This window comes from Astatotilapia calliptera, chromosome 16, assembly GCF_964374335.1.
Source record: "Astatotilapia calliptera chromosome 16, fAstCal68.1, whole genome shotgun sequence".
Lineage (NCBI taxonomy): Eukaryota > Metazoa > Chordata > Actinopteri > Cichliformes > Cichlidae > Astatotilapia > Astatotilapia calliptera.
This window is the reverse complement of record NC_137437.1, coordinates 35,338,106-35,359,146: the sequence shown is the minus strand read 5'-3', so window position 1 is coordinate 35,359,146 and position 21,041 is coordinate 35,338,106. Positions and strand designations below refer to the sequence as shown.

Genomic DNA, 21,041 nt, shown 5'->3' with positions numbered 1-21,041 from the left:
AATGTGAAAATACCAAAAGCAGAAAAACCTAACCTGCTGCATTTTGTGTGTTTTCCTGTAAGCTGATGGCGGTTTATGAGGAACATGAAGCCCAGCAGAGGAGCACGGCTAACACAAGCCTGGCCCCGAGTCCTGACCACTACCAGTCTGAGCTCTCGGTTTTCCAGCCAATCACGGGAGGAGAGATTGAAGTCAATTCCTCAGCACTCAAGTCCAGTGAGTAATATTTGTGTTTCCGTCTAAAGCAGAAATGTGTTCTGAGCAAACAGGCCAGTGTGTCGGTGCTCACATCAGCCATAATGGACTAAACTAAGCAGGGAACCACCTGCGTGTGAAAGACTGCAGCTGCTAATATAACTCCTGATCTACACACTGATTCCTCTTCACAGCTATATTAATGCACTTAAGGAGCAATTAATGTGGACTAAGTTGGCAATTATATTTAAGCATGAGGCAGCTTACACTGACAAGTGGGTAGTGGGTACTATTGCAATCACTGTTTGAAAAGAGCGTAACCCATGTTTTTGTAGCTCATCTTCACAGCATGAGTGAGTCTATTTATAAAAACATGTCCAGCTGTCTTTGTGAGAACCCGTTTGAGTTTTAGACCATTACAGCAACTGCATTTTTTCATTTTTCAAACTCCTTTGAGTTCAGATTTTGTTTCAGGGTTTAGGTAACAACTAGGTCAGGGTTAAATTGAGGCTTTGACTCTTATTTGTGATGGATAAATGTAGGAGTTTGAAGTTCCCACAAACATACGGACACGGAGTGGAGCAGGCCGGCAACTTCCAAACAGCCTCACCTGCACCTACCGCTGCCCCCACCAGCACAGCCACCGAGTTTGAAGTAGTGGTTTTGATATAGGCAAAGAAAAGCTACACAGATTATCTCAGATTATCCAGAATATGTGAAATGAAGACATTGTTTGACCCCCACAGCAGATTGTCTGCGAACCCCAGCTTACACCAATAAAACTTAGTGAAGCTTTCTAATTGTCACTGAAGAAGCCAAAGGTGTCCTGAGCTCTCCGTGACCAAAATCAGTCAATATCTTCTTTCATTTAAATAAGAGACCTGAGCTGTTCACATTCTGGGAACCAGGAAAAACTAACTGCATGACTGCTTAGCTAGCTAGCTAATGGTGTGCTGTAAAAAAGACTGGTGTGAGTAACTCAGAGAACAGCTCCAGTGCTGCTGCGCTCTTGTATGGATTTAAAAAAAGTAAGAATCCTGATCATAAGTCACATGAAATATTAGTTTTACAGTCAAATTTTAAATCCAGTAAAACTTACTGGATAATAACCACATGCTGTCATTAAAGAGTCGCAAATTTTGGGAGTAATGTTTGACAAGTCAGTTGTTTTGGGATTTGCGTTACATGATCTTAGAGCGAATATTAACCCTTTAAAGCCGGTCGGAGCAGACACGCTCCGTTTTGCGTAACTATTTTTAAACCCCTGTAGAACTGCAACCACGTAAGCTAGTGCAATATTTTTTTTTGCATATGAAACTGGAGGAGTTGTACTTACATCTTATGCCATCAGCTTGTCCTCGGTCACAGTTTCCTTCCACATATAGCTTTGCAAAAACTGCATAAAAAGCACTTGCAGCAACAAAAACATAATATTCCAGAAACAGTTTGCCGATCCGATCAGCTGTTTGTAACACTTCCTACGTCCATCAGCGCGAACTATCGCATGTCCTCCATGTCCTGCCCGAAACCGGAAGTGACATCAATTTGCGGAAATGTAGTTTTTTACCATCAGGGCCTCATGAGCCTATACTGGTGTTTTTAAAATTTATGTTTGACTTCATGACTTTCTGTGTCGTTTCTGGGATGCTTAGAACTAAAATTGCACTGCTGGAAATAGTTTATTTTGATGCATATGCTGTTTTTTTTGCAAATTTGCATTATAATATTTATTTTCATTTTTCCTGCAGTATATAAAAATTGGTGTATTTCAAAAATAAAACTATGAAGACACTTAGTTTAAATTTCCTGTGGTGGAAACTATTTTGTGCAACTTTTGTATTTACAGTTTTGAGGGATATGCCTCTTAAATTTCTCTAACTAGACATATATGGTAAAAAAACAAAAACGATTTTACATTTTTTTTGTAGTTTATTGCACTTTTTTGTCATTTATGTAATTTCTAGGCACTTAATGCAGACATATTATTAAAATTTGGGCTATAATGGTTGTATTGATTTATATCAACTTGAAATGCTCCCAAAAATTGCACTACAGCATGTAAAAATATAATATAAGCTCTGGCGGACTTGGTTCTATGGTAGGTCTTAAAGGGTTAAAATGTAATACTTCTGTTTATTATTTGTGTATTTAAACAGTTTATCTTCAATTTATTACAAAGTACTTCATAAAGTGTCTACAAAGATATTTATTTAAGGTGTAATTTCTGGTGAGTGAGGCAGACTTTTTCATGGTGTCACAAAACCCAAAGCAAATGTGAGGAACCATTTCGCCCTGACAGACTGTGAGAGGTCAGTGTATTCTCAGTGTTGTTCAATATTTCATTTCAAAGGATTCTCCTGACAGGAACAAAAAGTCCTTCAGGAAGCTCGTTGCCTTTTAGCTGCAGCCTGCAGGTCAGTGCATAAACAGGTGAGTGAAAAGAAACAAGTTTCATCCTCCACCAAATTACAAAGGAACTCATGCAGTCGATGGTTTGAAGAAAGAATCTGTAATTTTAAAATATAAAACGTGTTTATGAGGTTCAGAGTCCTGTTCTGAACACGAGGAATGAATTCCAGCAAAGACAAAGAACAGGACCTGATAGTCAGGACAGATGAAAAAAATAAAAACATGATGGTGGCAGTGACGGAGCTGAGATAGAGACACAGGAAGAGCAGTGTAGAAACTGATGTCTGTCTGGTCAGTGTTACCTGCCCGACCTGTCTGCACGACTCTCTCTTTGCATCACTTTCCTCCTTCCTGTGTCTTTCTCGCCTTGTCTCACTGTCTCTGTCTTATTTCAAGTCCTCGTTCTTGTTTAGGAGCAGTACTGTACATGTGAGTATAAAGCTGTCACAGTCTCTTTGATTCTGCTTTGAAACAATGAAACTGTGCACCTTATGGACAGTGTCTGCTAACTTTTAGCCAAAGCAAATGTTAACATTTCTAAATGTTTTAGCAAAATGTCTCTAAAACAGTGTGACAGTGAGATATTTCTGCATTCATTGACCTCATTCTTCTCTCTGCAGCTTAAAGGACACGTCATAAACACATTGTTTTGTTTGGTAGCAGGTCATCGCACTTCTTTAGACTGAATTTCACACAATCGTTGCCACTAGTTTTATTTCGAACAGTAATACAAGAATTGACATTTCGGCTTGTAGGATATGACCTTCCTTACTCGTAAAGCAGGACTTCACTGTATGATCCAGACGCTGTTAAGACAGGAAGTTTAGTCTGTTTCAGTATGGTCGCCTGTCAGCAGAGATTAGCTGTAATGTGTGACTGTCACGGGAGATTAGAGGTAACAGAGCTCTGCAGACTATCACTGTCAGCGGGAGAAGGTCAGACTTAGGCCTCTATCACCGTCTGAGCTTTGGGCTCTGAGTTAAGTCACTTGTCTCTCTCTTACACGTTTCCTCGTGTTCTGGTTTTACTTTCCTGGATTTTTCTTTTCTTTTTTTGGTCTCACTTAGTAATTGACACATTTCATTCTGTGAAACGAGGGACTCAGGAATATCGAGGCTGATGAGCCCACACTGCTTAAAATCAGGAATCAAAGTGCTAAAATTCCTCAACTAGGATACATAATCAGCATTAGAATGGATCAGGAAAGGTTTCCCATAAGAGTCAAAAACCACTGATTGTAGTGTTTTCTGTAAGTGGCACACTTACCTTGATTCCAAGCTTTTTCCTGCATATCAAAAATTTGACACGTACTAAAGAGGTTTTAGCTTCCAAACCAAAGGTAAATCACTGGGACTTTAGTGAGGATATCTTTAAATCAAATAGTCAAAAATAACATGAAAATACCCAAACCTTTATAAACTCTAAACTCTGCGTGGACCAAAGATGCTCGAGTGTGTGCTCACCTCCCCGAGGCTCATTTTAAACCAGGAAAAAACCAGGATGGAATAACTCCTATTATCGACCTAATTCTACATACATGATATAATCACTGTCTGCTGTTGGTACAGTGAGTATCATTTTCTTATCTCACCCTTTATACACAAACATGCTAATAATGTATGTGTAACTGTCCTGGAAGTCTTTTAAACCAGTAACATCCATCCAGCCGTCATCCATCCATCCATCCATTCAGCCGTCATCCATCCATCTGTCCATCCTCCATCCATCCATTCAGCCGTCCGTCATCCATCCATCCATCCATCCATCCATCCAGCCGTCATCCATCCATCCATCCATTCAGCCGTCCGTCATCCATCTGTCCATCCTCCATCCATCCATTCAGCCGTCCGTCATCCATCCATCCATCCATCCATTCAGCCGTCATCATCCATCCATCCATCCATTCAGCCGTCATCATCCATCCATCCATCCATTCAGCCGTCATCCATCCATCCATCCATCATCCATTTGTCCATCCATCCATCCATCCGTCCGTTCATCCGTTCGTCTGTCTGTCCGTCCGTCCATTCGTCCATCCATCCGTCCGTCCGTCCATCTATTCAGCCGTCATCCATCCATCCATCCATCCATTCAGCCGTCATCATCCATCCATCCATCTATTCAGCCGTCATCCATCCATCCATCCATCCATCCATTCAGCCGTCATCCATCCATTCAGCTGTCATCCATCCATCCATCCGTCCATCATCCATTTGTCCATCCATCGATCCATCCGTTCATCCATTCGTCTGTCTGTCTGTCCATCCATTCAGCCGTCATCCATCCATCCATTCAGCCGTCATCCATCCATCCATTCAGCCGTCATCCATCCATTCAGCCGTCATCCATCCATCCATCCATCCATTCAGCCGTCATCCATCCATTCAGCCGTCATCCATCCATCCAGCCGTCATCCATCCATCCATCCATCCGTCATCCATCCATCCATCCATCCATTCAGCCGTCATCCATCCATTCAGCTGTCATCCATCCATTCAGCTGTCATCCTTCCATCCATCCATTCAGCCGTCCGTCATCCATCTGTCCATCCTCCATCCATCCATTCAGCCGTCATCATCCATCCATCCATCCATCCATTCAGCCGTCATCATCCATCCATCCATCCATCCATTCAGCCATCATCATCCATCCATCCATCCATCCATTCAGCCGTCATCCATCCATCCATCCATCATCCATTTGTCCATCCATCCATCCATCCGTCCGTTCATCCGTTCGTCTGTCTGTCCGTCCGTCCATTCGTCCGTCCATCCGTCCGTCCGTCCATCTATTCAGCCGTCATCCATCCATCCATTCACCCGCCATCCATCCATTCAGCTGTCATCCATCCATCCATCCGTCCATCATCCATTTGTCCATCCATCCTTTCATCCATTCGTCTGTCTGTCTGTCCATCCATTCAGCCGTCATCCATCCATCCGTCATCCATCCATCCATTCAGCCGTCATCCATCCATTCAGCCGTCATCCATCCATTCAGCCGTCATCCTTCCATCCATCCATTCAGCCGTCATCCATCCATCCATCCATCCATTCAGCCGTCCGTCATCCATCTGTCCATCCTCCATCCATCCATTCAGCCGTCATCATCCATCCATCCATCCATTCAGCCATCATCATCCATCCATCCATCCATCCATCCATTCAGCCGTCATCCATCCATCCATCCATCCATCATCCATTCAGCCGTCATCCATCCATCCATCCATCATCCATCCATCCATCCATTTGTCCATCCATCCGTCCGTTCATCCGTTCGTCTGTCTGTCCGTCCGTCCGTCCGTCCATCTATTCAGCCGTCATCCATCCATCCAGTCAGCCGCCATCCATCCATTCAGCTGTCATCCATCCATCCATCCGTCCATCATCCATTTGTCCATCCATCGATCCATCCGTTCATCCATTCGTCTGTCTGTCTGTCCATCCATTCAGCCGTCATCCATCCATCCAGCTGTCATCCATCCATCCATTCAGCCGTCATCCATCCATTCAGCCGTCATCCATCCATTCAGCTGTCATCCATCCATTCAGCCGTCATCCTTCCATCCATCCATTCAGCCGTCATCCATCCATCCATCCATCCATTCAGCCGTCCGTCATCCATCTGTCCATCCTCCATCCATCCATTCAGCCGTCATCATCCATCCATCCATCCATCCATCCATCCATCCATCCATTCAGCCGTCATCCATCCATCCATCCATCCATCCATCCATTCAGCCGTCATCCATCCATCCATCCATCCATCATCCATTTGTCCATCCATCCGTCCGTTCATCCGTTCGTCTGTCTGTCCGTCCATCCATCCGTCCGTCCGTCCATCTATTCAGCCGTCATCCATCCATCCATTCAGCCGTCATCCATCCATTCAGCCGTCATCCATCCATCCATCCGTCCATCATCCATCCATCCGTCCATCATCCATCCATCCATCCGTCCATCATCCATCCATCCGTCCATCATCCATTTGTCCATCCATCGATCCATCCGTTCATCCATTCGTCTATCTGTCTGTCCATCCATCCGTCCATCCATTCAGCCGTCATCCATCCATCCATCCATCCATCCATCCATCCATCCATCCATTCAGCCGTCATCCATCCATTCAGCCGTCATCCATCCATTCAGCCGTCATCCATCCATCCATCCATCCATTCAGCCGTCATCCATCCATCCATCATCCATTTGTCCATCCATCCATCCGTCCGTTCATCCGTTCGTCTGTCTGTCCGTCCGTCCATCTATTCAGCCGTCATCCATCCATCCATCCATCCGTCCATCATCCATTTGTCCATCCATCGATCCATCCGTTCATCCATTCGTCCGTCCATCCATCTATTCAGCCGTCATCCATCCATTCAGCCGTCATCCATCCATTCAGCCGTCATCCATCCATTCAGCCGTCATCCATCCATCCATCCATCCAGCCGTCATCCGTCCATCCATCCAGCTGTCATCCGTCCATCCGTCCGTCATCCGTCCATCCGTCCATCATCCATTTTATCCATCCATTCAGCCGTCATCCATCCGTCCGTCCGTCATCCGTCCGTCCGTCATCCATCCGTCCGTCCGTCCGTCATCCGTCCATCCGTCCATCCGTCCATCCGTCCATCCGTCCATCATCCATTTTATCCATCCATTCAGCCGTCATCCATCCGTCCGTCCGTCATCCGTCCGTCCGTCCGTCCGTCCGTCATCCATCCATCCATCCATCCATCCGTCCATCCGTCCATCATCCATTTTATCCATCCATTCAGCCGTCATCCATTCGTCCGTCCGTCCATCCGTCCGTCCGTCCATCCGTCCATCCACCCTCTTACTCCTATCTAATAACTAACAACATTTAACCTCCTAAGACCTGAACTCTTTCGTGGCATGCATCTTTAATTTCTCTTTGCCTGATGAATGTAAAAACAAAGAATTATCTTTTTACCTGATTTTGCTCTACAAGGGTCTGATATCCACATATGAGGTAGTTTGTTTTAAATTCCGATAGAACAGTGGCAGTATGATGTCCTCGTAAGTGGATATCAGGCCCTTGTAGAGCAAAATTTAGTATTGTGGTCTAGACAATCCAAAATGTGATGTCCACATATGTGGACGCCAGGCCCTAGGAGGTTAAGCACGTTGATTATATTTAGATGAGAAACATTCAGTGTAAGATCCACTCTCATAATCATGCTGTCATCATTACACACCAGAGTTTGTCAGGAAGTGGACGTTAGTGACGATGACTAGAAAATCTAGAATTCTCTTTAAATTAGAATATCTTTTGGAATATGCCACATATCTTATTTTAACCAATTTTATTGTTTTATTTTTCAGTATTTACAGTATAGTCGTATTTTGTTTTTATATATATTTATATATTTTCTTTTCTTTCTGTTTCTCTGCCCTCATTTTCACCACTTCTGTCCTCCATCCATTATCCCTCTTTCATTGCTTCCTTTGAGGAGATGAATTCATTGAAGCTTTGATGTAATCCATATCCCCCACCCCGTCTTAAGAGCACCAAGGGTCCATTTTGTGATGATCAATAAATGACCCTACAAATACCATTTGGCATGTTTTCTGAGTAGTGCGACCATATAGAGTTCCCTCCACCCTCACCACCACCTTACTATAGTATTCCCTATTGAACTGTAGACACTATCATGACAGTGTTCTTAATGTATGCATGGATTGATGGTCCCCATGAGTGGGAGGGGTAGAGTTAAGGTCTGGGAGTATACCACACATGTCATAGTAATGCCACTGCTAATAAATCTCAGTAATTGGCTTTAGTTTTGCAGTTCTTTCTTCCAATTTCACGTTTTCTCCGTTCTGCACAAAGCAAAGGACGCTGTGTTTCATTTATCCGTTTCTGTTAAGTGATTATTTTATGTGAAGGGGTGATGAGATGCACAGACGAAAACACTATCATATATCAGCTTCTTGCACAAACAAATGTGCAGATCAACCATCTATGCATGAGCATCAGTGTATACATTAACGTGTCGCACATTAGAGCTCTGTGATGTTCTGGTTGCAGATACATCACACATTCAGTGTCGCCACGTCCTTCCTCACCGGGGGAGCGTGGCGGTTCAATCCCTACAAACTTTGCTTTATGTTAACAAAATTAATTTGGAAGTAGATTTACAAATGTGCTTGTCCTGGAGAGGGTGAGAAAATTGTGTTTTATACATTTCCCACTCCATCATAGCACATGACCACTGGTCTTCTTTGCTCCCATTGGTTGTTGCATCAAAGTTGAGGGTCGTTAAACCCAATGCCAGCTCTTATATTTAATTGGATAGTATTCACAAATTTGCTAAATATGGCTCGTGTTTCACAGAGTACATCCCACTTAAGTAAATATTCACTCACCTGTTCGATGACTTGTTAATGCAATTACCTTATGAGCCTCTGTGCAAACCAAGCTTTAGAATGGGAGAAGAAAAGGGATTTAAGTGGCTTTGACCTAGCATAGCTGTTAGGTTGGTCTCAGTGTTTCATGCACTGCTGATCTGCTGGGGTCTTTCTGCACAGCCATCTTTAGTGTCTTCACGGTTTGAGCTGATAGGAACAGAACAGTAGCTCAATTAACCACTTTTTAGAACCAAGGTATGCAGAAGAGCATTTCTAAAAGTACAACATCTTAAACCAGGGGTGGGCAACTCCAGGTCTCGAGGGCCGGTGTCCCTGCAGGTTTTAGATGTGTCCTTGAACAAACACAGCTGATTTAAATGAATAAATTAGCTCCTCAACATGTCCTGAAGTTCTCCAGAGGCCTGGTAACGAACTAATCATGTGATTCAGGGGTGTTGACCCAAGGTGAGATCTTAAACCTGCAGGACACCAGCCCTCGAGGCCTGGAATTGCCCACCCCTGTCTTAAACCTTTAAGCAGATGGGCTACTGCACCAGAAGACCACACCGGGCGCCACACCTGCCAGCTACGAGCAGGAACTGAGGCTGCTATTCGCACGGCCTCACCAAAACTAGATTCTAGAAGATTTCAGAAACTGTTCTGGGTCTAATGAGACTCCATTTCTTAATATTTTGATGGTAAGGTCAGAATTTGGTGTAAATGACATCAAGCTGTTCAGGGTGGTGGTGTAACGGTGTGGGTCTGTGGCACTCTTTAGGACCCATAATGCTAATTAAGCGTCATTTAAATTCCACACATGTCCATCTCTTTATGATCACAGTGGACCTTACTGTCATGGCTGCTTCCAGAAGGATAACACACCATGCCACAAAGCTCAAATCATCTCTAGCTGGGCTCTGTCATGAGTTCACTGTACTCTAATGGTCTCCAGTCACCAGATCTCAATCCAATAGAGCACCTTAGGGATGCGGCGTAACGGCTGTTTCCCGCCACAGCTGCGTGATGCTGTCATATCAATATGGACCAAAATCTCTGAGGGTTTTCCAGCACCTTGTTGAATCCATACCATGAAGGAAGCATCCACCTGCTCCTAGCAGGGTGAACTTTTAAAGTTGTCCAGTGAGTGTCAATTTATGGCTATTTAAACAAACCTATTTGTAAATCTACAAAGTTGGACTTTACACACTAAACAATCCCAATCTAAAACCACAGACTTGTAAAATGTTTCTTATATTACAGTGTAGCTGCTGTAGCTGTACATTTAAAATTAACACATTAAATCTCAGGAAAACGTCCCAGCTGTGACCAGAACGTAACATTTCCGTGTGCGTTTCTATTTTTCTGTGATAAACCTCTCGCCTGTCTGGCTCTGGAGCCAGGCGCTGTCTGTTATTTTGGACTGACAGACAGAGAAGCTACCAGAGGAGCAGAGTCAATGTGGCTTCAGACCAACTGTTGTGTGGTTAGTTGGTGGTTAGATTCATGCTATGTGCTTTTTTCTGAACACAGCTTATGCAAAGATAGAAATGAGGGAAAAGTTGTTGATTTACGGGCTGCTGAACATCTTCAAACATTTTGAGTAATTAATTAGTGTGCACACTCAAGCTGCATAAACGAACACACATTTCTGCACTCGTGTATGTATAACCATGACTTTGGGCGGCAGATCTTCTCACTTTCAAACTCGTCTTGATTTTGCATCATGTTGCAGATAACACGTATATGTCTCTGTTAGTGTACGCTCATCAGCTTACAATTAATGTTTAAGTATCTGCGCATTAAGTCTGTGGCTGACTGGATGCTGTCCTCTGTATGCTTATTATAGACACACCCCTGCTGGTGCGAAGCAGCAGTGATTCTGCCCTCAGCCCCCAACCAGCAGAGTCTGAGCCCTCCTTCAAGGAAGACAACACTTTGATGGTAAGACCCTAAGGCCACTGGAGGAAAAAAAGAGAGAACAGCACACAGAAACACACTTAAAGACCTAAAACTAAAATATAAAAATACTGTAATACTTACATTTCAAGGATTTTTCTGGTATGTATTAAAACAATACGTATATGTTCATATATATATGCATAGGAGTAGGTCTTGGCTGGTCTACCTGTGAATCAGCAGAATGGCCCTGAGCCACACCTGTGGTGTACGAGGCTAAACGATCAGTGCTTGGTCGGTGCAATAATGCTCTCCAAAGTTTTCCTCAAGCTTCAGCAGTTCAAGTTAAGTGTGGTTAGTCCTCTATTATGGAAATACACATAATGGCTGAGTATACATTTACTGTTGTTAGCTGGATATTTACGGTCTTCTTCTTCCTAATTCCTCAACAGCTCGAAAAGAACTGTGATATATTGTGTTAAATAGGCACCGGCTGACTCCTGTGTGACACCGCGTACCACGGCATATTTATTAAAGTCGAACTGATTGGTATCATTAGGTTTTTCCAAAGTTATACTATCCTTTTAAAATGTGTTTGAATAGCTTTTGTAAGTTATTGATTTACTCTGTCTCATCATGGGCACTGTGAGCTTCCTTCTAATGCTGTTTTAAAAGGGAGAAACGATGAGATATTTATGCCCTTGTGGCTTTTGTTGTAGCAGCAGTCCAGGGACAAATGCTAATTTTACCCCACTGCTCATAAAGCTCATAAAGAGTATAGCATTCAACGTTTATACGAGCATGCAAACGTCTAATGTTGATGCTGCTGGGGATAAGGAAAGGATAAGGAAAATTCATAATTTCTTTTCTAGTTGGAAGCATAAATGAAAGTAGTGGGAATACTTTACAGCTGGCCTGGTCTGCTGTTATTATTATGAATGTCTGGCCTTTTAATGTATGTAGGAAAGCATTATATACACTGTGCATATACACAATGATGTGAATGTAAATGCAACATCATTGCACGCACAATCCTGTCATTTAAAGTGTTTTGTTTGATGTGCGCTGCTCGTGTTTGTCATGTTTAACACACGGTTACACGTTTATAACGGCAAGCTCAGGTGTCCTGTGGGTGAATCAGTGTTGTGTGTGTGTGTGTGTGTGTGTGTGTGTGTGTGTGTGTGTGTGTGTGTGTGTGTGTGTGTGTGTGTGTGTGTGTGTGTGTGTGTGTGTGTGTGTGTGTGTGTGTGAGGCACATGTGATTAAGGTTTGGGCTGAATGGAGCGTTTAGTGTCATCATGTCTTTTCTCTGCAGACACACTTTGTCACTTCAGGCTCCGTTAACAAAGATGGATGAATACAGTTTTTCTTCCCTCTCTTTTCATTTTTTGTCTCTCTCTCTTCAAAGGTCATAGGGCAAACTCTTTTTTTTTTTTTTTTTATCCTTTCCTCTCATGTTCCCGGTATTTTCCACCTTCTACACACTTTTTTTTTTTTTTTAAACATTTTTAACATTTTGACCCAGTTTGTGTCAGAATGACTAATTTGGAGTCACAGTTAACCCAAAGTAAACACAAAAGGAGCTGCTGTAGGAATACTAACCGTTTGTTGTCTGTCATGTTTGGGTTCTTCTCTGAAGCTGTTTGCACTTTTTAGTCTCGTGATCTTCGTAAAAACAGTCAGTCTGTCCATGCTGCATTTCTTCAGTTTCCTTTCTTTGTCCTATCTGAATACTCAGACCCAAAAATATAGGATGCACAAGTGCAGCGATGACCTGATACATCTGCTTACATGTAGCGCGATAAACCCAACATCCATCTAATGGAGAACAGCTAATTTCACTAGCTTGAATTCAAATTGAACGTTGATCGAGCTCTGCCATCTTTAATCTATAACCTTCATTATCATGTTACACTGTTTATTCCAAGAGCATTGGGTAGATTATTTAAAACATATATTACACATTACTTACTCGTTTTAAAACCTAAAGAATTACTGTACTTTGTCTGCAACTCCCCATTTACTTTCTAAGTTGTGCCTTAGCGTTGCAGCCAACAACCAGTCAAACAGGCTTCGCTTTTGCAGACACGTCAGCGTCTATCAAGCACATGATCAGGACTGCAGCAGTCTGTTGGCAACCAAGGCAATCACGAGGAGGCTTTTGGTGCAGAAGCAGCAGAAACCTCTTTGCCACCATCTTAACACTGACGACTGCCAGCAACCTTCAGCTAAACAATTCAGGAATACATATTTTTCCAGGTGAGCAGTGGTTACCAGTGGAGTCACTCACCGGTCTGTGTAAACGAAGCTTTTGGCTACAACCACATGTACACAGGTATTTTTGTAAACTGAGATTTTCCATTTTTTTTTTGTGATCAACATTTTATTGATTTAAAACGGGGGGGGGGGGGGGGGGGGGTACAGACATATACAGCACAACTGTAAACTGCAGTAGCAAAGCAAACATTAGCAAACAAGGCATAGGGACAGCAAAGAAAAGACACAAAAACACAAAGTTAAAACCAATTATTGCCTCTTCCAGGAGATAACTCTGGATGAGAAGATTTTCCAAGCGTCAACAGTCGTGGGTCGAGCTTTATTTAATTTTGCTGTGGTATGTTCAAAACCAATAACACGGATAAGACATCGTCTCCAGAATGATTCCATACAAATGTCAGGACAGAACCATTGCTTTGTAATAGTCTTCTTTGCGGATGTGAATCCAGCGAACAACATTTTGCATTGCATTTGTTTTAAGGAGATTTCAGAGGTATCGTTAAGGAGACAAAGACCAGGATTGGGAACATAAAAAACTTCCAGTACCTCAGATAACACAGAGTTCACAAAGACCCAAAAATCGGATACCACAGGACAGTCCCAAAACATGTGCAAAAACGTGCCAGGTGATGAATCATTGCAGATGTGACAGTAATACGTAGCCTGTAGTTTCATCTGGAACCTCCTACAGGGCGTAATGTATGTTCTGTGTATGGTTTTGAAATGAATTAATTGATGCGCCAGGTTCTTAGAAGTCAAACTCAGATTAGACCACACTGTATCCCAGTCTATATTAACCTGTAGTTCTCCCAGTTCCCTGACCCAAATAGATTCAATGGGCAGGGACTTCACACCATGTTCAGCTAATTTGTTGTAGATTTTGGAAACAGAGGGTCTGCCAGATTTAGGCAGGATCCAGTCCAACATGGGATGAGAGGGAAGAGGAGAGTCCCAGGGGACACCGTATGCTTTTAAAGCTGATCTGAGCTGCAGATATACAAAGTAAGAAGATGCAGGAAGAGAAAAACGTGTCCTTAAGTCCTGAAATGAGCAAAGGCCTTGGGCGTTGAATAGATCATCAAAAAGGTTTATCCCGAGTGAGAACCAAGAGGGTTGAACAAATGGTCGGCTGCCACATAATAACTTTAAATTATGCCAGAGTGGTGAGCTTTTACAAAATTTAACTGGAGCACCCAGCCGCCGTTCTATCTTCCTCCATACCTGTATAGAGTTGGCAATAATAGGTCCAAATTCGTTGTTGTTGTAGAGCGTATTGGCGGGAACATTAGCAAACAGAAGATCTTGTAGTCTATGCGGTGCTGCCTTGGCGGATTCGATCATTTTCCATGCAGTAGTAGTCTCTGGGTTGACCCACGTACCGATTTTCCATTTTTGTTTAAAAAAAAAAAAAAGAACCATGTCCACAACGCAAAAAACAAAGTCAAACACTGTCAAGGACATGCCGAAGCAGCAGGTGGCGATATAATTGTAACCGTGTAGAAATGTTGGCCAATGAGAGGTCTGGAAGCCTGGGAGGGAAAGAGAACAAACTGCAGAAGATTAACAGCAAATAGTATTTTGTCTACATCTGCCATTGTAGAAATTCATCTCATGGAAACAATAACATGGCGCACATGACTAAATCTCTGTTTTCCTCGTCCACACGCAGTTTTCAAAAATCTCCACGCTGGCAGGAGTTTTTAAAAATCTCCGTTGTCAGTGAACGAAAACACATAGAAAAATCACTGTTTTCAAAAATACGCGTTTAGGTGTGGACGTAGCCTTAGTGATCGTTTTCACAGCGGCTGGCAGCAACCTCAGTGTGTGACTGAGGCCAATTTTGTCCTTGTAAAGTGGACACGCATACTTCTTTATACGCGACAGTCTTTGTCGTTTCACATAACAAATTACAACAAGTACCACACAACTCCACTGCTCAAATGGTGTGGGCCGCTCTGCAAAAGCACAAGTTAAAGATATATTTCTTTTCTATACACATGTATCCAGATAATTAAATTAATCAAGTAAAACAAGTTATTTAATGCTCTCATTTGTTAGCCTTAATGTCATTACAAATTTTTGAACCACTGAACAGCATGTCTTTATCCTGTCTTCCTTCTCTCACCCCAACCAATCACAGCAGATGGCCCCGCCCCTCCCTGAGCCTGGTTCTGCCGGAGGTTTCTTCCTGTTAAAAGGGAGATTTTCCTTCCCACTGTCACCAAAGTGCTCGCTCATAGGGGGTCACATGATTGTTGGGTTTTTCTCTGTATGTATTATTGCAGGGTCTACCTTACAATAGAAAGCACCTCGAGGCGGCTGTTGTTGTGATTTGATGCTGTGTAAATAAAACTGAATTGAACTGAAGTGTTAAAATTCTTCATTATAAAAAAGTTTAATATATTTTCTAATGCTTTATCCCATCATTGATAATTAAATACACCTGTTCATTAATAATTGACACGCATTAACAGAATATTATAATAAATAAAATCATTATTGTGTGCTTGTTGTGTAGACATGCAGTCCTGACATGTTGTTGTGGCTTTATTTACTCAGAAAGTCCCTCCAGTCCGCTGGTTAAAGGAAGCCCGTGCTTGATTAGACTCCTGAGTAGTGATCCTTGAGCCCTTGAGATTCCTGACTGGACAAACACCCTTTCTTAACACCTGGAGGCGTCTTAAAAATGCATCCACCTTTGTGCTTAACGACAATAAATGTCCATTCCCCAAAAAGTGCTATAAAAACTTTATATATTCATATTTTTTTTCACTTTAAATTGGTCAGTCTTTTAAAACTATTTCTCCCTGAAATATTTATATAAAGTTTTAATTATATTTTCGTTGTTTTAACCCTTTAAATACCAGTTTCATTACATGAGCACCCTGTTTTTTTAGCCCCAAAAAACAAAAAAACTAAATATTTTCAAAAAAAACCATTTGAAGTAATATTTGATTGTTATTATAATTAGGCCTTCAGATGGACAAAAGATTGGCACCAAAATGAATTTTGACCTGCCATTATTTTTTTTGCAGGAGCACATTAAAAAAATCCATGAAAAATGCAAATTCCCCAAAAGTGCAATAAAAATATTAAATATTAAATTTTTTTTTTCACTTTAAATTGGTCAGTCTTTTAAAACTACTTCTCCCTGAAATATTCATATAAAGTTTTAATTATATTTTCGTTGTTTTAACCCTTTAAATCCCAGTTGTATTACAAAAAAACTAAAAAAAAACCTAAAAAACTAAATATTTTCCAAAAAAAACATTTGAAGTAATATTTGATAGTTAATATAATTAGGCCTTTAGATGGTCCAAAGATCGGCACCAAAATTAATTTCGATCTACTTTAAAAAAAAATTTCCGGAACCGAAAATAGTCTCCAGGCGGTCAATGCTGGTCCTCTAGGCCGAAATTAGTGCCTCTTCCCGGGGTAAGTTGCGACGAAGAACCGGGGCATGTTGCGTGGGACTCCTTTCTCCAGCAGACACATCCATACCACGTGACAACAAATACGTCATTTCCTGTTGATTGAAAAAAAAAAAAATCCACCCTCTCACGTCGGTGAGAGGGTGGATTGGTCTCGCCCGATCAGCGGGCATAGCCGGTGATGCAAGCCGGAAATCAGACTTCCTTTCCCGCAGTTCAGTTCTGCAGCCCGCTGTTTTCGAGCAGAGGTCAAATGTGAAGCAAGGGCGCCACTCGGTGGACAAATAAAAAAATTACAACTATAAGGTCTCTAGTTAAAAACAAAACCTAAGGTGGAAACCTGACGATCCCTTAAACCTTAATTTTTCTGGCGTGAAAAATAGCGTTTATAATGGGTTTCAATGGGACAATTTTTGTCCAAAGGCATAAAGGTGGATGCATTGCTGTAGCTTAGCCATTTTAGGCTAATTTAATGAATTTACACCACAATTTAAAAAAAAAAGTTAAAAAAAGATTCTTTGACAAATTTGGCTTTAATCCACTCAACACAGTGAAAATGGTTTAAAACTAAAAATTCAAAAGACAATAAATGTCCTTAAGACCCTCCAGGGGTTTTAATCACGCTGTTTTCCCCACAGACCTCTCTGTTTGCAGGGTTTAGTGCTTTAGGGGACTGTGGTTGGTCCTCAGAGGTGGTCAGTCTCCATGCTCGTTGTTGCTGAGGATGACCTAACATGTTTGTGACTGTGCCACATGCATTTGTCCTGCAGAGTTCAACGGCACCTGGTTGCACCTGTTGTCTCATGTCTTGTTGGTAGTTGTTGAGTTTTGTTACACTGACTTCACACAAGTGAGATGAGAAATAGACCAGTAACCCACAGCTTGGCACTCATAGTAAACTCCATAATAAATATTACGCACCTTATTGCTAATAACATTGATCTTTCCTGGAGAAATAAGGTAAGGAGTTTAGGGCCACAGATTGTGTTATTCTAAACTCAATTTCCACTCCGTACAACTAAGCTGCTGTCACTCGTGCAGCTACTGATATGAAATATTACAGGATGTCAGTAATGCAGCAGGCATTGAGGTGCTTATATATTGGTTGACCACATCAGCTCCTCAGGCTTCCCTTATTTCACACATAAAATCTCAGAACTGTAGTTTTCAACTTATATTACTCCTATTACTGTGAATTAATGTTCATCGTCTTTAATAACTACATTGTGTTACGTTAAAAGAGTCATACCCGGACCAAAATCATACCCGGATCATACTGATCCACATATACGTACACTCATCATGGGCGTGAATGTCATGGTAATGTTCTGCTTTTAATGTTGTCTTTGAGCTGTTCTTTTTACAGGGTTGGATAATTGTACAGCAGAGATTTTAAAACACAAGAATAGATGTAGTCCATGTGTCAGCGGGTCAGGAGGACCAACACATATCTGTCTGTGTGTTTGCAAATATAAACCGTTACATCAGATTTAAGTCCAACCGTTCCACCGTACCACAGCTGTAAAAAGAAATCTCTCTTTCTGCACGTTTTTCCTTCACATCTTTGTGTTTTTTAAGCCGTCGGTGCCACGCGGGTTTCCTCCATCTACCTGCTGTGCTGCAGTAACTACCATGTAAGTGCTGGAGTGCTAAATGGCCCTGTGCTGAGTGTTTTCTGAAGAAATTCTCTTTCTGTTTGTCTCTTCCTCGTACGTTATTTTCTCAGTCGCTGTCAGTCTTTTTTCGTCTCTTTCAGCGTCCCTCACTCTTCGATTCATTCGCTCGTACTCACACGTACGCGCACACGCTCAGTCACTGGCTCATCTGTCTCTTCTCAAGCAGCACGGTTCAGATAGAGGTAATGGCTCTGGGTAATTGTTCAAATTGTCACTTGGCCTTTTGGTGAGAGCGATGAGGGGAAGAAAGTACTCTTCTTGGAGTAATTCTCTGTCTTTCTCCTGTCTCTGTCTTTGCTCCTTCTCTTGGTCCCCTCTCTTATTTAATTTTGACCTGGAAAGATTTACTGGTGCAGCTCTTTCTTTCTAAATGCCAGACTCAAACGAGTACAGTACACCAAAAAAACCCACTCTTTTCCCTTTCTTACTGTCTGTCATGCTTACAGCACACAGACACACACAGGCAGGGATACGTGTTGGTAAAAATGTGTTGCTCGGGCTGGGGGTGCTTATTATTGTCTAGAATACCACAGGGACACTGCAGCACTTATTTTTAATGCTACACCTGTGTGTGTGCATGTCTGCATGTCTCATCATGTCTTTTGTGCCACCTTTCATGCATGTTTGTCATTGAATTTATTTTTTCATATACACATCTATAACTGTGTTATTAACAGTGTTTGGACAGAAACTGAAAAACTTGTTTTTCAAAAGCATCATTCTAAAAACTGATGTGAAAAACATACAAAACATGAAAAAAGGGGAACAAAATGATGAAAAGTTGTACAAGTGGAGGAAAAACCCCAAACAAAGAAAAATAACACCTGGTGGAGTGAATCACAGCTAATGGGGTTAATGAGAAACATGAGTGGGTGTAAAAAGGGCGTTCCAGAGAGAGAAAGTCTTTCAGATGTGAAGCTGGGGAGGAGTTTACCAGACTGTGTGGATGCATAGTTTCAAAAATGTGCTAATAATAAACAATAATATGAAGATTTTATCATGAATTTCCATATTTGTAAAGGAATCATTACTTCCTAATGATATAACATAAACCTAAGCTCCATAAGCTGCCATCCAGACAGAAGAGATGCTGCTTACTCCAGTCAGACAATCCCGCCCAGTTGGAGCATTATGAAAGTAACTGGTGAGCAGCTGAAATCGTTAAAGAATAGCAAAATATTTGGCTTTCAAATAAAGCTTACAAAGTAACCAGAGCTGAGAAATGATGCCAGTGTTGGAATAGCAGCACAAACTGCAGCTGCAGTGCCTCTAAGTGAAGGCTGCTGAAGGCTGGCTGCAACACAAGCCCATCTCCAAAGACTCCGTCTTAACATGAGCAACTTCACAGCTTTGAAAAGGACGTTTCCAACCTGATGGAAAATAATAGTTTAGTCCTCATCCACCTGGATGCTGTGGTTAGGGGCGTGGTCCGTATGCATTGACATGTCCCTGACGCTGACCACTGTGTGCTAGGCCTGCATTTTGTTTGAAGACCACCAGGTGGCGATAACAAAAACCCCTTCTAGTCCTGTAGAAGTCTTTGGGAAGTCTTGGCTTCTGTCTTGGACTCTGTAAACACTTTGCTGCTGAGTTTATGGGTTCATTCACTTTTTCCGGTCATATTGAATATTCTCCATATTATCCATGATGTGCTTGTTGGCTAACGTGTTGCCTATCACAAGTCATCAGCCAATGAGCGAGAGGTCTGACAGTCAGACCCGAGCCTCCTTGTCACGTGTGGTTTTGGGAAACCGAGATGGGAATGGTAATGATGCTAACGGTAAAAACCAAATAATGATGTCACTGTAGCTAGTCTGTGGTTCAAACCAGTCGGTGTCTGTGCTTTTATCATCAGTTGGCCTGTTCAAAGAAGAAATGCTGCAGCGCAGTGGTGAACACGCCCCTCTCCTAAACCTTTTCCTGAGATGTAGCGGTACATGTCCACTTATCCGGGAAAGGAAATTCCAGACAGCTGATTCAGTTTATCTAGCCTCAGTGTTTTCATTGGGAGAAACCTGTATTACTCATCCGTGGACGTCTTTGTCTCCGCTGACTGCACGCCCACACAGTCCACATGGTGAACAGGGAGGAATGCTGGTTTGAGCGAGGAGTCAACCGAACCGAGGAGGGGGTCTAAGAGTAAATCTATACTATCTCACAATGCTGTGATTGCAGTCACCCCCAGGTCTCTGTGAATAGTAATCATAGCCATTAGTGGTTATGGCAGTTTGTGTGTCAATGCCTGTTACACGGCCGGGAAAACCTGCAGTCAGCTGAGACTGAAGAGCTCACCTGGATGATGAAAGGTTCCTCCTGCTGAAGTCGTTGCCTCCAGATGAACTGAATCAGTGTTGGGTTTTTTTGAAGTACTGAATTAATGATTCTGTTTTGAGCTGAACTTGGTTTCATTAATTGCACTAAATGATTCTGACGTGCACTAAAAACTACATTAACACCCAAAAACACACTTCACTCAGCACGTGTGTGCTGTAGTGTGTTTCATGCTTCATTGATTCCTTTACCTGCTGCAGTTTAAAAATTTCAGCAGAGAAAAAAACATTAAAAAATAGTTTAATTAACTTAAAAAAAAAACAAATTAATGAGAAAAAATATTAAATGTTATATCTCAGTGCTTTTGTTTCCTTTGCTGTTCAGAATTAAAACAACTCCATATTTATTCCTGCACATTACCAAAGGGAAGATGGATGGCGTTGGCTTTGTCAGGTTCATACAGATGAAGACACGTAAAGTGCACACGCAGACACAGAATGCATTAATACTAATTT

The 21,041-nt window shown here is 42.1% G+C and overlaps 1 protein-coding gene across 8 annotated transcripts in view; it reads left to right on the top strand.

The window, feature by feature from the left end:
* The window catches only part of LOC113007774 (partitioning defective 3 homolog B-like), a 224,447-nt gene that overhangs the window by 50,318 nt on the left and 153,088 nt on the right, over positions 1 to 21,041 (top strand). For all 8 annotated transcript variants that reach the window (XR_013902453.1, XM_026144697.2, XM_026144696.2 and 5 more), the window contains 2 exons: positions 63 to 216; positions 10,822 to 10,916. Coding sequence is in view for 7 of the 8 variants with exons in the window: in XM_026144697.2 (XP_026000482.2) it covers positions 63 to 216; positions 10,822 to 10,916 (249 nt within the window). In the remaining variant the exon portion in view is untranslated. The remainder of the gene's footprint in view (positions 1 to 62; positions 217 to 10,821; positions 10,917 to 21,041) is intronic.